This window comes from Miniopterus schreibersii (genome assembly GCF_964146895.1).
Source record: "Miniopterus schreibersii genome assembly, chromosome: 3".
Classification (NCBI taxonomy): domain Eukaryota; kingdom Metazoa; phylum Chordata; class Mammalia; order Chiroptera; family Miniopteridae; genus Miniopterus; species Miniopterus schreibersii.
The window spans coordinates 5,759,361-5,774,858 of NC_138103.1; the positions used below are offsets into that span (position 1 = coordinate 5,759,361).

A 15,498-nucleotide genomic window follows, 5' to 3' on the forward strand; every position below is an offset into this window, starting at 1 on the left:
TGTATTTATCTGTCCAGTTTTCCTAAAACCATTTATGAAAGAGACTGTATTTACCCACTTTGTGTTCTTGCCTCTTTTGTCATATATTAATTGACCATATATGTGTAGTTCTATTTTGGGGCTCTCTATTTTGTTCCATTGATCTATGTGCCTGTTTTTATGCCAGTGCCATGCTGTTTTGATTACTATAGCCTTGTAGTATAGTTTGATATCAGGTATTATGATGCCTCCAAGATTGTTCTTATTTCTCAAGATTGCTGAGGCTATTTGGGATCTTTTGTAGTACCATATAAATTTTTGGAATATTTGTTCTAGTTCTGTGAAATACACATTGGTATTTTGATAGGAATTTCATTGAATCTGTAGATTGCTTTAGATAGTATGGACATTTTACTCATGTTAATTCTTCCAATCCATGATCATGGTATGTGCCTCCATTTATTTGTATCTTCTTCACTTTCTCTCTTCAATGTGTTGTAATTTTCTGAATACAGGTCGTTTATTTTCTTGGTTAAATTTATTCCTAGGTGTGTGTTTTTTATGCTGTTGTAAATGGGAGACAGTATATTTATTTATGGAAGAAAAGAATGCATGATAGTTCGGCCACACTCATGTTAATTACTGCCTAGACTATAGGCATTTGAGTTTGCAATCCCCTCCCCTAACATTCTCCATATATTTCTGTTATATTTATGTATTTAAGATTTATTTCTGGACACCTTCTTGGCACTGTTCTTGGCAGTGGAGATACAGTGCCAAGGAGGGACAATGCAGATGAAGTTCCTGCCCTGTGTCACATGGAACCCACAGTATATTTTGTGACAGTTTTGTGTTGTGTATTTGTCCTTTTACTGGACTAAGCTCCTCCAGTGGTAATAGTACAGGCTCTGAAGTCCAACTGCGTTGGACCTAATTCCAGCCAGGAGGCCTCAGGAAATTGCCAAACTTCTCTGTGACTTGGTTTTTTCGCTTGTAAAATGGGGCTAGTAACTGTCCTTTCTTTTCAGTGTTAGCGTGAGGATAAAATGAATTAAGATATAGTTTTTTTCCTAATAAACCCCTAATAAATGTGAACTCTTTTTACCCATCTCTGTGCCTTAAGCAGGACCGGCTTCAGGGGTGTGTAGCCTGTGCATTCACACAGGGCTCCACACTTAGGGCTCAATGCTTGGCTCAATGCTCTGCTATTCCTGAAATTCTTAATTTTTGAATGTTTTCATTTTGCATCAAGCTCTATAATTATGTGTCTGGTCCTGAAAAACACATTAAATATCCAGTAAAAGTCTTTTGAAAGAAAAATCTTTTGAAAGAATGAAAAAGTGGATGAGTTTAGCCACCACAGTTGTCAACTCAAGCATCCAGCTCAAGAGCCAGTGAGGTGGCAAAATTAGTTTTTGATGTTGACTCATCCTGCCCCTTCTCTAGGACCAAAAGCCTGTCCTAGGACCTTAGAGTTCTTGTTATCCAACCCATCCATTTCCCAGGAAAGTGGGATCTTGACAAGCTGCCAAACAGAGGACGCAGGGCAATTCCTCATTCTCCAAATTGCAGTCTGCATGCATCCACTGTCCCAGTCCCTCTCTTCTTGCTCAGCATCCTGGGACAAGGCATCCTGGTTTCCTTCATTCCCATTCTACAGATGGGGAAATGGAGGCTCAGAAACAATAAGGTTCATTGAGTCGCCATGCAGTCCAGTACTCTGCCCGGCCAAGTTTCTAGTTTTAGAAAGAGTCTAACTACAGCCCCAGAATCCATACAAATCATTTTTAGAGAGGCTAGTCATATAGGATAATTACATGTTGAATCTGAGATTGTACCCAGCCCCCAAACCTGATGGCATCCCAGGCTGTGACACCCATTAGTCAGTGGGTGCTGGGGCCCTTCTTTTGTCAATGTTTTGTTTTTTAATAAACATATCTTTTGTTGATTTCAGAGAGAGGAAGGGGGAGGACGAGAGAGAGAGAAACATCAATGATGAGAGAATCATTGATCAGCTACCTCCTGCAAGCCCCTGACTGGAGATCGAGCCCACAACCCAGGCATGTGCCCTGACTGGGAATCGAACAGCCATCTCCTGGATCCTGGGTCGATGCTCAACTGCTGAGCCACGCCTGGCGGGGCATTTGTCAATGTTTATTGAAAGTCTGCAACATACAGGCTCTGTGTAGAAGCCAGTTGATGCCTCCTCTAAGAGGAGAAGCAGATAAGAAACTAACTAACTAAATAAATAGTATATAATATGCCAAGAGTGCTAAGCCCTATGGAGAAAAATTAAGCAGGGGAGAGGCAGAGGAAATGAGCATTTTGGAGTAGAGATTTCAATGAAATAGGATTGATAGGGCAAGCCTCAATGAGCAGGAGACAATAAGTGAGACACGAAGGAGGCAGTGAGAAAGAAGGGAATGCTGCTTTCTAGAGAAAGAGCATTCCAGGCAGAGGGAACAGCCCATGCTGAAGCCTTGAGGACTCATCTGTGGTTTACAACGTAGAAAGATCTCTGAGCAGACAGGGGGGCTCTGTCACATTCCATACTCGCCTTTCCTCAGCCCGTTTCCATTTCTGTCTGGTTGCCTGCAGAAAAATCCAAACTATAGGTTTTTGTACAGTTATTTATTGAGCCTCTACCAATGGCACTGCTTTATTTATTATCACAGTTGAGTTTTTGTTTGGGGTTAGTCACATTTAAACCACAGAGTTCACAACAAAATTTCAGTACCTAACTCAGCTTGAGATATCAGATCTGCAGTCACTGGGCCCACAGGACTCTTAGTAATAACCTGTCCCTTTAGGGGCCACAGACTCCCTGTTCAACACAGACCCAGCCAGGCCCATAGATCCCTCCCTATGCAGACTGCCTGGCTCTGGGTGACTTGGAATTCACCCTACACCCACCCAGTGCCTGCGTGGGGAAGCCCCTAATAATACTGGACATGTGCCCTTGCACAGCATGAGGGGCAGGGGTCCCCTCCAACTTGGGAGACCTGGAAGAGGCCAGGAAGGCCAGCCAGTTCCTTCTCCCCAGAAATGGATGTTACAGGGGGCAGGGGTTGCAAAGGAGCAGAAAAGGGTCTTTGGCTTCTCTGAGCCCATCACAGGTTCCTGCATTGGCAGCTGCTACAGGCCCCCTGCAAATGTCCTTTCTTCCTCTGTATTTTTGCAGAAGCTTTAACTCTCTCTCACACATTGTCTTGAGCCCCAGACCTCTCTCTTCTCAGTTCTGCTGTGGTCCTCAGAAAAGCTGCACGGGGAGCTCTCCCTCTGCCAGCCTGAGAAGAAGGAGGTGCCCATTCACCCCCAAGTCTCCAAGATAACCTAGACCCCCCCTGCTTAACCTTCACACAGCCTTCCAACACTAGCCCACCCCTCCGGATGACTCCACGTGGGCTGGTGTGTATGCTGGGTGTGCATGAGGGTGCTCCTCGAGCGTGGTCATAGGCGGCCCTGTGTTTTCATGTGTCTGCATGTGGAATGGGGGGGCCTCTGCATGCCCGTGAGTGTGAGTGTGCCCTCATGACTGGGGCGAGTGTGTCCCTGTGTGAGTGTGGATGAGCGTCTGAGCGGCTGCAGTGTCCTTATTTCTGACAGGACTCCCTGAGCAGGCTTCTCTTAGGCAGCCCGCATCCTGTCCAAGGCGCCCCAGCTCGGAACACGCCCCTCCGGCCCCCCCAGAGCCAGCACGCGCTCCGCCACGGGCTCGCTGCCCTCCCGGCCCCGCGAGCTGGCAGCCCAGAGCACCCCCTTCCCCCGCGCCTCGGGTGGGGAACCCTCTAGGAGGTGCACGGGAAGAGGGGCTGGAGAAGGCAGCTGAGGGCGCGCGGCGCGAGTGCCAGCGCCGGGAGCGGAGGGGCCCCCACACCGCGCCCCGCCACGGTGGCCGAGTTGGAGGGGCCGTCCCGGTCCCCACTCCGGTCCCTTTGGGGTTCCCGGGCCGGACTCTTCCTCTTCTGAAACTGGAGCGCAGAGAGGCGGCTGGGACCCCTCCTCCCGCGCATCGCCCTCCCCCCTACACCCCCCCCACACACACACTCCCCCCCCCACACCCGCGTCCCGGCAGATGCTGATTGGCTGTGGGGAGCAGCGTCCCACCCCCCACCCCACCCCCACCCCTCCCCCCTCGAGGCGGGAGCGGAGCGGCGAGGTGGGCGGCGCGCAGGCTCCGGGAGCCCCTCCTGCGCCCCTGCACCCGCCGGGCGGGCTGAGACGGGACTCGGAGCGGGCGGGTGCGGAGGGAGCAGGGGGACCACGGCCAAGGGTGGAAGCGGGTCCTGCGTGGGGAGAGGCGCCCCTGCCCCAGCTGCCGCGGACGACCCAGGGCGCGGAGCGGACCGCAGCGGGCGCGGACACGGGCGCGCGGGGGGCGCCCATGGAGCACACGCACGCCCACTTCGCCAACAGCTCGCTGTCCTGGTCCCCCAGCGCGGCCTGCGGCTTGGGCTTCGTGCCCGTGGTCTACTACAGCCTCCTGCTGTGCCTCGGCCTGCCAGGTGAGGGGCGGGGAGGGGGGAAGCCGGCAGCCCTGCCAGGACCCCCAGGCTGTCCGCCTCTCCGCGCGATCCTTGGGGTCCCCTCTGCAAAAGTTTCATCCTAAAGGGCAACTGCGGACATTTCCAGACTGGGGGGGAAAGGAAGTTGTTGTGGCCTGGCCGGACTCCGGAGTGTGTGCGTTTCACGCGTGTGCGCGGCAGGCGGTGGGCAGGTGTGGCCGTGAGTGGGAGGGTGCTGGAGAGTATTTGCGAGCGTCTGAAGGAATCGTCCTCTGCGAGGGGCTCAGCAAGGCTGTGTGACTTGACTGCACATCCGGACAGATGGCTTCGTGGGGGCTTCACTTCTCCTGGGGTCCTCACCTTCACCCCAGCCCGGGGGCACCTCTGCCCAGCCAGTGTCCCTGCCCAGCCTGGGACCAAGCCGGAGATCCTGATGCTGGGCAGTCTCTTGCTGGGAAAGGGGAGGTGCTGGGATGGAGGAAGGACTGAGCCCCTGCTGCTCCCCTAAGCAGGACCGTTCTCCGCGGAGAGCCAGGGCTGGCTCTGGGACCATGCTCCGGCCAGGGCAAGGGTGCAGAGACACACACAGGCGGGCTGCCCAGGCCGCCACCTCAGGGGGTCACAGTCTCCTTGAGGACAAGCCTCGCCCCTGGCTTTGCCATCTGGCCCGCCTACCCTAGGCAGCTCTCTGCTGCTGCAGATGCCCCACATCTTAACATCCTCTCCAAAGTGTGGCTGGGATTTTTGCTGAATTCCTGAAGCGATCTGAGCTGGGGGGTGGGAGTGGGGGTAGGAGTTGCTTGCCTGTTAGAGCTGGAGAGGGGTTTCCTGGGACTCTGGCTTGAGATGGCCCCTTCTTCCACATAGCACCTGAGACCATCTGTGTGGCAGAAAGATTCCCAATGAGCACTTGCAGGTAGATGGGAGAAACAGAAGGGAACAGAAAGAAAAATCCAGTGTGCAGACTGGAATCGTGGCATCATTACCCAGCATCTTCAGCATCCTGAGGTCCTGGGAACTTGGGAGCTGTATTCCTGAGAGCCTGTCTGAGATTTCCATTCCAAAACATTCACCTCCGCGGCCAAGGCCCCTAATGAGGTAGTGTAAATAAATCCCCCTACCAAATTAGGCAGGTACCAGAAGCCATAAGTTTACAAACGCTGCGCTCCCACATGGCCCCCCTCCCGCATCGCCCCCTCCCCGCCCCCAGCGGGTGATGAGGCTTTTATTGCTAACTAATCGCTCTGCTCTGGCTGCCGGGGGAAAGAGGCTCAGCCTGGGACTCGCCTGCTGGGGAGCCGCACATGTCCTTGTCCTGTAATTACCTTGAGCTGGAATTGATTTAGTCCAGTTTGCACCTCCCAGTCTGCCCTCCTGACCCTCTCCCAGAGCTCTCTTTGGGGAGTGAGTTTTTCAGAAGGTTGCTGAACTGAAGAAGTGACAGGTTCCCTCTCCCCTGCAGCCCTCACATCAGAATGTATCTACCCCATCCCTTCACCCCTCCATCTCCTCTGCTGACGGAAGTAGCCACTCTCAGGCTTTTCTTCTGAAAAGCCATTAAGGGACAGAGACATAAGGACAGGGAGAGGCTGACTCAAAGCAGGGAAAAGAGCAAGGGGAGAACAGAACAAGGGAAAGCTCAGCCCTTCAAACACCTCACACCTTCGGAGCCTAAATCCCATCACAGCTGGGGCCTTCCCAACCCGCAGCATTGGCACCTATTCATGCCAGGCATGGTACTAGGCATGGGCTCAACAAGGCTGAGCCCAGGGCTTGGAGACTTTAAAAGTGGGGGGCCTTGGTTTGAGATTAGAAAGTGAAGGGCAGTTATGTGTTTGTACACCAAACTAAGCATTATGACCACCTACTGTGTGCCAAAGGGACTCAGAGAGCCCTGGGCAGTTCCTGAGTTCAAGGAGCTCACAAGTGTAAGCTTACAATTCTAGAGGCAGCAATGGATGCAGGACTCAGCAGTTTGGAAAATGCTTGGAGAGGCCACTCGCATGAAGGTCATGGGCTGATGAGGACTGGTTTTGTTCATGTTTGCAAGGTGGTTCAAAGGTGAAATCCTTAAGTTACTCTCTCAAAACCATAAAGGCAGGCAAGTCTTCCAGGTGACTAAGAATGCAGAGTGTAGAGTGAAGCAGAGCTGGGTGTTAATTTGTGGGCCTTTGGTATCTCTGTGCCTCTATTTCCACATCCCTAAAGCAGGCTTTATGAGAGTAGCTACCCCCTCCCCCCAACTGTAGTGGGAAGTAATCATGTTGATTGAGGTGATGGCGCGAGTTAAGCGCTGGGCTCAGTGCGACTCCCGCGTGGCTTGACGCTGTGCTGTTGCAGTTCTGGTGACCAAGAGGCTGATTTGGTTGTAAGGAGGAGGGAGCTGCTCAGGCTGCCAGTGAGCCGGGGAAGGGACTGGGAGGCATGCAGAGAAAAGCCCTTAGCTCAGCATCTACTCCTTGTGCTGAGCTCACTATAGCTTTCCCCTCCCTTCCCAACCCCCAGCCCCCAGCAATTAGCAAACTCATTACCCGCCACTGACTGGGAGGCCCAGCTATAGTGGCTGTGAAGTAGCAGACCGCAGAGCTTGGTAATATTGTTGAAAACTGAGATTTTAATTGAATCACTTTTCCTGGCAGTGGACTCACCCCAATTCTAAATTCTCACCATGGTGGTCTGAGATGTGGACGGGAGCTGAGGGAGGGATGGATGGGGAGTGGCTGGGTAGCAGTGGGGAAGCCAGTAACTAGGAGAAAGTGCCAATTTTCCTTACCACCTTCAGTCTCTTAAGAGGCAGAGCTTGAGGCAGGTCATGTGGTCCAATCCCCTGCCGCTAGGAATTGCCCCAGACAGGTGAATTTAACTGGTCTGATGTGGGATGCAGGAGGCGCTGATATTGAAGTATGGACAGAGCTCTGCCATTTAAGAATTCCAGCTACTCTGTACCACAGTTTCCTCCCCATGTAAAATCAAGGAACAGTAGTACCTACTACCCACACAGGTAGTTTATATTAAATAAGGTTATCTGTGTAATCTGTTGCATTACGGTGGCCTCATTACTGCCGGGAAGTTCTTTGAACTAACCTCAGTTCCTAATGCTGTGTGCTCAGTGGTGAAAATTGCTGGCTCAGCTATTCCTTAAACTCCACTACTTTCCTCCTCCTGTAAGTAAGCGAGATGTTTCTAACTGTTTGAAACATGTACAGTAAGCCAGCCGAGCCAACAAGGTGGAGCTGGGGACACTGATGGAGCCAGCTGGCATAAGGCAGTACAAAGCAGGAGACAGTGCTGGAGAGAGGGCTGAGCCTCAATGCCTGGGGGAAGAGTGCGGAGGGGTCGTTGAGTCCACTGGTAAGAAAGGAGCAGAACAAAATTAAACTGATTCAAAGGGTAGTCCTTGAATTTTACCTTCCAAACGACACCACAGATGTTAAGGGAGACAGGTGAGGAAGATGATAGCCTGAAACCATATGCCACCAAGCAGATGGGAGGGTTTCCAAAACTGCCAAGTAAGGGTGATAATGCCTGCCTCTGAGGGTGGGTGCAAGATGAAAGGAGGTGACTAGCCTGTAGTCTGACAGGTAGTTAGTGCTTTGACACATGGCAGTCACGGTTGTTTGCTCCCTGGTCAGGGTGTAAACGGGAGGCAGTCAGTCGATGTTTCTCTCTCACATCAGTCTCTCTCTCACTCAAATCATTTTTTTATAAAAATGTATCCTTGGATGAAGATTAAAAATATACATTTCCTAGGAAAATTTGGCAACTTGTTTTATGACACCAGCTTACCCTAGTATCAAATCCAGACAAAGATATTAAAAAAAAAACTACAGAACAATATTCTTCATGAGCACAGACAAAAATCCTCAAAAATATATTAGCAAATTTAATCCAGGAATATATAAGAAGGTAATACATCAAGACAAAGTTGGTTTTATCCCAGGAATGCAAGGCTGGTTCAGCACTGGAAAGTCATTCAGTGTGATCATTCACCACACTAACTAAAAAAGGAAATCCGTATGATTATCTCATTAGAGGCAGGAAAAAGTATTTGACAAAATTCAACGTCCATTTATGATAAAAACTTTTCAAACTAGGAACAGAGATAGAACTTCTTTAAGGTAATAAAGGGCATCTATAAATAACATACAGCTAACATCACATTAAATGCTGAAAGATAGAATGCTTTCCCCCTAAGATCTGGACCTTGGCAAGAATATCTGTTCTCACCACTCCTTTTCAACATTGTACCAGAAGTTCTAGCCAGTGCAATAAGGCAAGAAAATAAAATAAAAGGTATAACAGGAAGTTCAAAGAAAATAAGCCATTTCTATTCATGGATGATATAATTGGCTGGAGCTGAGGAATAGGGTGTTTTTCTAATGTAGCTCTGTGTGTGTGTGTGTGTATGTATGTGTTTGTGTGTGTGGGGTCACAAAATGGGTAATGAAATTCATATTATTAAAAAACCTACAAATGTAAATAAGCACACATTGTAATTTTAACTCTCCCACTTTTTACTCTCTGCAAAATGAGTATATTATATACACTGTCCTACATCTTGCTGTGTTTCACTATATATTAATCATCCATAGCAGTATCTGTGAAGCTTTTTCATTCTTTTGTGAAGCTGCATAGCATTGCATTGTATATTTGTACCCTAATTTATTTAATAGCTGCCCCTTTCAAAAGCACACATGCACTCTCATTTGAAACAGTCCCTACATGGTGCACCTTATTCTCCTGTGTAACTTGCCTGGCAACCTCTGTGCACATTTGGCCTTAAGATCCCTGTTAGAACAGGCAGGGAAAGAGCACTGCATGAAGAGCCCTAGATTTTCCAGGCTTGGCTCTGGTAATAACTCACTGGGTAACCTTGGACAAGTCATTTGTGGTGGGTCTGTCAAAGGCCCAGGAGAGCCGGTCTGTGCTGCCGGTGTAGCTCAGTTGGAGTCATGGCCTGTAGATGGGACACAAGCACATACCAATAAAGTAGCTATACTGGAGGCCGTCTGGGCTGTTCTTGGGCTGGGGTCCAGAACACTAGTTTTGGAATCCTTGCCCCTGCATTTTCTGTAATGATCCCCTGTGTCAGTTCTGCCCTGTGAAACTGAGTGTAAAATGCATTGCTCTGGAACTGGACTAGCATGGATTTGAATTCTATTTCTTACTCTTGTTTGCTGGGTGATCTCAGGTATGATACCTCATCTCTCTGAGTCTTGGTTTTCATTTGCAAGAAAGTGGGCAGTCAAGTTCAGCAGTTAAGCAAGTGGCCTCTGATGTCAGACTGCCTGGGTTTGAGCACTGGCTCCCCTACTTGCTAGTCTGTGACCTTGGGCCAATTTCTCAGCCTCTGTGAGCTTCAGCCTCCTCACCGGTGAGATGGGATAGTAACAATATGTATCTCACAGGGTTGTTTTAGGGGTTAAATGAAATTGCAAACATGCTTATCAGCATTCTTGGCACATGTTTAGAGTAAGAGTTCAGTAAATGTTATTAACCTTCTGTGCCTCGCATTGTTGCTGTGGTGATTCGAAATAAAACATGCACAAAGATTCAGACATGCTGCAGTCCCCTGCACACTGTAGGAGCTCAACAGCTAGTAGCTGGCATGGTTTTCACTGTCTAATGTGTCAGTGCGTTCAGCTGGAGCTATGCACTGCTTTATGCAGACGTCTTCTCCATAAACGCAGATTTCCACTCAGAGGGCACCCACCAGTGCAGGTTGGAAAATGAGGAGAGAACCATCTGGTGGATTAAGCAATCGATTCCATGATCAGCCTAGGGAATGTGTGGCCCTTAAGAGAAACCTGCAGAAATAATATCAGTCCCGAACATGAAATTGTCCTCAGCTAAAGCTGGTAGAGATGGACGAGCACCATCAGCAAGACTGTGCTGTGCACTGCAGCCAGGGTCAGGAGCAGGAAAGGGAGCAGCGAGGTGAACACAGGTTCTGCCCTGAACCTCCCTGTGCAACTGAAATATGTGGGTGATGCTGATAGGGGTTGCCAGCCGTGAAGAGGGCACTAGAAAGCTGGCTCTGGGGGAGGGTAGGCATCTTGAATTCAAGGGGCAGTCAGATAGTGTAAATGAACAAAGTGGCCCAGTTTTAAGAAATGATTTACCTACCCAAAGATTCATGCTTCCCTTCTGTTTTTCTGAAAACTTGTGGCTCTTTTGCTCTCTCTCTCTTTTTTTTTTTTCCCAGTGTTAGGGACATTTACCTCTTAGCCAGCACTTATGTAGCTCTTACTATATACTAGGGAATCTTCAAAGCACTTTCCAGGATTAACTCATTTAATTCTCATGGCAACTGTTTGGGGCATGTATAATTATTATGCCCATTTCTCAGATGAAAACATTGAGACATTTACCAAAGTCACTTATCCATAGCTTAAAAAATGACAGAGCAGCATTCAGTACTGCTGTCCACCTATATTACAAGAAAATGGCAGCAATGGCACATGCCATCACAGCTGATAACTGACACTCAGACTGGGTCGAGAGGTGGCAGTGACAGACAGTAGGGAGAGCAGGGACTAAGGGAGTTAGAAAGTGCTGCCACCCCTGGCCTTCCAGCCAATGGTCCAGTGTTGCCAAATTGTTCAAAAGAATTTAGAAATCTAGATTTTTATATGAAATGTTCCAATATTTTGATGTTGGCAACTTATTTAAAAGTTTAAAAAGCACTATGCAAGCCAGCACTGCGTGAGCCAAATCAAACATATCTGCAGGCTTGACACGCTCAGGAGGCTGGCAATTCGTAGGCTCTAGAGTGGGCGGAACTTCAAGAAGCACCAAGAAACACCGAGGGGGTCACAGTGGGAGGAGCATAAAGACAAGAAGCTAGAGGGAGGAGCTGGAGACCCACAGAAATAACAGATGGAGACCCACAGAAACATGCGCTGCATGGGAAATGCAGGCCAGCTCAGGAAACCAGGGATCTGGCACAAACTGGAAGGAACGCTCGAGAAACACCATGGGTTGCCTGTTGATGTGTTTTGAACATAAACCCACCATTTGTATTTTTATTTTCTTTTTAACCTACCATTTTTTGTAATGAGAAGAGCCCTTAGAAGCAGACAGGATGATAGATTAGGATGTGGGCTCAGTGGTCCCCAGACCTAGATTCAAATTCCAGCCTTGTAGCTTCCTGGTGGTGGGGCTCTGGCAAGTTGCTTGAACCACTCTGAGCCTCAGTGGTCCTCTCTGCAAAATGGGTGTAACAGTGCCTTCCTCACAGTGTTTATGGTGTGGACAAAATGGGAAGATCTATGGCTGGTATAGGGCCCGTTCCTGCCACTCCATGGCTGCTGCTTTCTGAGGAGTCTAAACAACTTATTTTACAAAATGAACCTGACTTTACCCAAAGTCATTGAGCTAGGAATGGCATAGTGTGAATAAGAACTTAGTTTTTCCAACTCTTGCTTAGTTTGCTTTTCACAAATTCCCTTAAGAGGAAGCAAAGTGATAGGAATAAAAGACAAATAACTGGAATTTTAGAGCTCAGTGATCGATCACCTAGATGCTGGGGTGGTTGTTTCATTGTTGGATTATTGTAGGTGGTACAATGCTGGAGCATTAAATCCCTTCCCAGTGTTCTTAACGCTCCTGATTCCTTCACAGGGAGAGTCCCAGTTTGGTACTAGTATGTCTTTAGCACCTTTTCATATGTGCTAAGTTTTCCTTTTTAACAGACACAGAGCAGGCCTAGGGCTGGCACCTTGGCAGGCAGCAGTGTCTAGCTAGAATTTAGTGTCACTGATATATCGCCATGGTATTTATTTTTAAGGCTACCTTCTGTTTATAACAGGAGGCGGTGTAGTCACACACCCATGCTGTGCAATATAGTAACCACCAGCCACGTGTGGCTGTGAAGCACTTGACATTTGACTAGTGCAAGGGTGGAACCAAGTCTCATTTCACTTTAATTAGTTTACAATTAAAATCTGATACTCAGTTCAGTTATTGGAAAATAACTATAGACTTGGAATAACTTGGATCTAGGAATCTGCTCACTCAGCTGTCCATTTATGATATCTGAACAGAGAGCAGGGATTTCCAGTGAAAATTTAGCATCTATAGAGAGATATGCCCGAAATGTAAAATAAACTCTAGATTTTAGACATTTAGCATGGATAGAAAGCTAAATATCTCATTTAATAATTTACCTTGATTACATTTTAGATGAACATGGGTAAATAAAATATATTGTTAAAATTCATTTCAACCGTTTCTTCTCTGTTTTTAATGTGGTTGCTAGAAAAATCGAGATTTCTTCTGTGGCTCACATTGCTTTTATATTGGACAGCAATATGACATAAAGTATAAATTCAAGGGAAAAAGGCCAACCCCTTTCAAACAAAATGTTAAGTCACTAATAGTACAGGGGACAAAGGTATATAGCAAACATCATAGTGCCGGTGGGCCAGCCACTAATATTGGGGACACTGGTCTAATGCAATACTCTTGATGAAGACACTGAGGCCCAAACAGGACAAAGAAGTTCCCCAAGGTTACATACCCAGGAGTGACTTCAACCCCAGATCTAGATTCCAAATTCAGTGTGCTTCGGACATTGCAGCAGGAATAACCCTGCCATCGCCACTCCTGAGGGAAATGTAAGGAAGGTACAGTTGGGTGTGTCAAGGACATGGCTACCTTGGATCCCAGTGGGACTCAAAGAGAGCGAACTTCTTTGCTTGTCTATAAAATGGAAACAGAAAAAATGAATTTGGCTTCTCTTGCGTAAAGATGATGACCAGCTGAACAACAATGAGAGAACACAAGGACTTTTAACCCAAATGTATGTTTTCATTTTGCCCCATGATAAAGAAGGATGAGAGGGGGAACCCACGGAGCACAGTTAGACTCCTCTGCAGTCACTGATTTACTTATTCACCCATTCATTCATTCATTCATTCATACTTTATCCATCATTCATCCATCCCCTCATCCATCCACCCACCCATTCATCCATCCATCCATCCATCCATCCATCCATTCACCCATCCATCATTCATCCACTCATCCATCCATTCATCATTCATCCACTCATCCATCCATCCATCCATTTATCATTCATCCATCCATTCATCCATCCATCATTGATCCACCCATCCATCCACCCATCCATCCATCTACCCATCCATGCATGCATCCATCCACCCACTCATCCATCCACTCATCCATCCATCCATCCATCCATTTATCATTCATCCATCCACCCATCCATCCATCCACCCACCCATCCATGCATGCATCCATTCATCCATGCATCCTTCCATCCCTCCACCCGTCCATCCATTCATGCATGCATTTATTCATCCACTTATGTTCAGAGGAGCATTTGGTTGTCCCTCTGAACAACAGAAACCTAAAGGCTGAGGAAGGAAGAATGGAAGGAAGAGAGCAAAAGGAGTAGACTATGCAATGGTCCTGAGGCAGAAGGGATCTGTTGCATGCATAGCGGGACAGAAAGAGGGCTGAAGTCTGGAGTGCCAAAAGGTGGGTGGGAGCAGGGGGAGAACATGGTGTGAGATGCAAGCAGAGATGAACAGAAAGCCAGAGCTTAATAGAAACCATGCAAATGGGCCCTGATCTGGGATAACACATGCTACAGTGAGAGGACTGATGTGCCCACCAGCAACTTCTTTTTTTTTCCTTCTCATTTGCCAGCATGTTTGGCAGTTAGTAGAGCTGGGGATTTGCTTTTCTGCCACAGACATTTCTTATTTTCAGCTTAAATGCAGAGCTAACAGCCACATTGGAGGGGCTCTACACAGCCACATGCAGAGACGTGCACACACACAGGCACAGACACATGCACACACATAGACACACAGAAACATACACACACACACACACAGAGACATGCATGCACACATACATACACATACACACAGAGATGCGCACACACACCTCCTGCATCAAAAGCATAGAATGGCCTGGTTACTCTGTTCTGGCTGCAGCCCTTTGCTTTTAGCATTCCTGGCCTCACCACAGACTGCTGCTGAGAACCATCATCTGCCTCTTGAAGGAAAATCAGCAGCTTCTCTGGAAGGTGGTAGAGTGGAGCAGTGATTGGAGAGAGAACTCGGGGGGGGGGGGCAGGCGCACACTCTTAACCCTAACAGAGCACTGTACCCACATCATGTCCACCCTCCTCACCCAGGACTCTTCCGAATCACAAACACCGCTTCTCCCGGCTAATGCTGGCTTAGGAGTTAGGCACACCTGACCTGGATTTGAGCCCCAGGGCTGCAGCTTTGCTAGTTGTGAGGTCTTGAACCAGTAGTTTCCCCTTCTTTGAGCCTCAGTTTTCTCAGCTGGGAATGGGAGTGATAATGTCAACTTGATTCACTTAGCACATATACCATAGTCCCTCGTGATCTGCAGTTTTACTTTCCACCGTTTCCGTTACCAACAGTCAACTGCAGTCTGAAATAGTAAATGGAAAATCCCGAAATGAAACAATTAATATGTTTTAAATTTCAGTCGTTCTGAGCAGCGTGACGCAATCTCGCGCAGTCCCTGCCCTTCCCACCTGGGACGGGAGTCATCCCGTTGCCCGGAGTCTCCAGGCTGAGACGCTCCCTGTCCATTAGTCACCTGGTAGACACTGTCGCAGCATCTCAGCGCTCGTGTTCAAGTTACCCTTATTTTACTTAATAATGTCACATCCACATGACTTTTTCTTACAGTATATTGCTGCAGTTGTTCTATTTTATTATTGTTGTTCATCTCTTACTGTGCCTAACTTAATTTATAGTTTAATTTATGGACTTTACCTAGAAGTATGTATATATAGGGAAAAGCATAGCATATATGAGGTGCGGTACTATCTGCGGTTTCAGGAGCCCACTGGGGGTATCCCCTGTGAATAAGGGGTGACTGCTGTATGTGGAGCCCCTATCATATGCCAGCACCGTTTTAGGCACCGGGAGAAGAGCAAAGAAGAATGCAGAGGCCCTGCTCGGGCGCCAGGGAGATGAGCGTGAATGTTAACAAGCGCCCA

At 48.1% G+C, this 15,498-nt stretch overlaps 1 protein-coding gene across 1 annotated transcript in view; it reads left to right on the plus strand.

Moving 5' to 3' along the window:
• Window positions 1-4,363: 4,363 nt before the first annotated feature.
• GPR139 (G protein-coupled receptor 139) overlaps window positions 4,364-15,498 on the plus strand; it is a gene marked incomplete at both ends in the record, with an annotated part of 32,836 nt that continues 21,701 nt past the window's right edge. Inside the window, one exon of the mRNA XM_081131703.1 lies at window positions 4,364-4,484. Coding sequence (XP_080987829.1) covers window positions 4,364-4,484 — 121 coding nt within the window. The remainder of the gene's footprint in view (window positions 4,485-15,498) is intronic.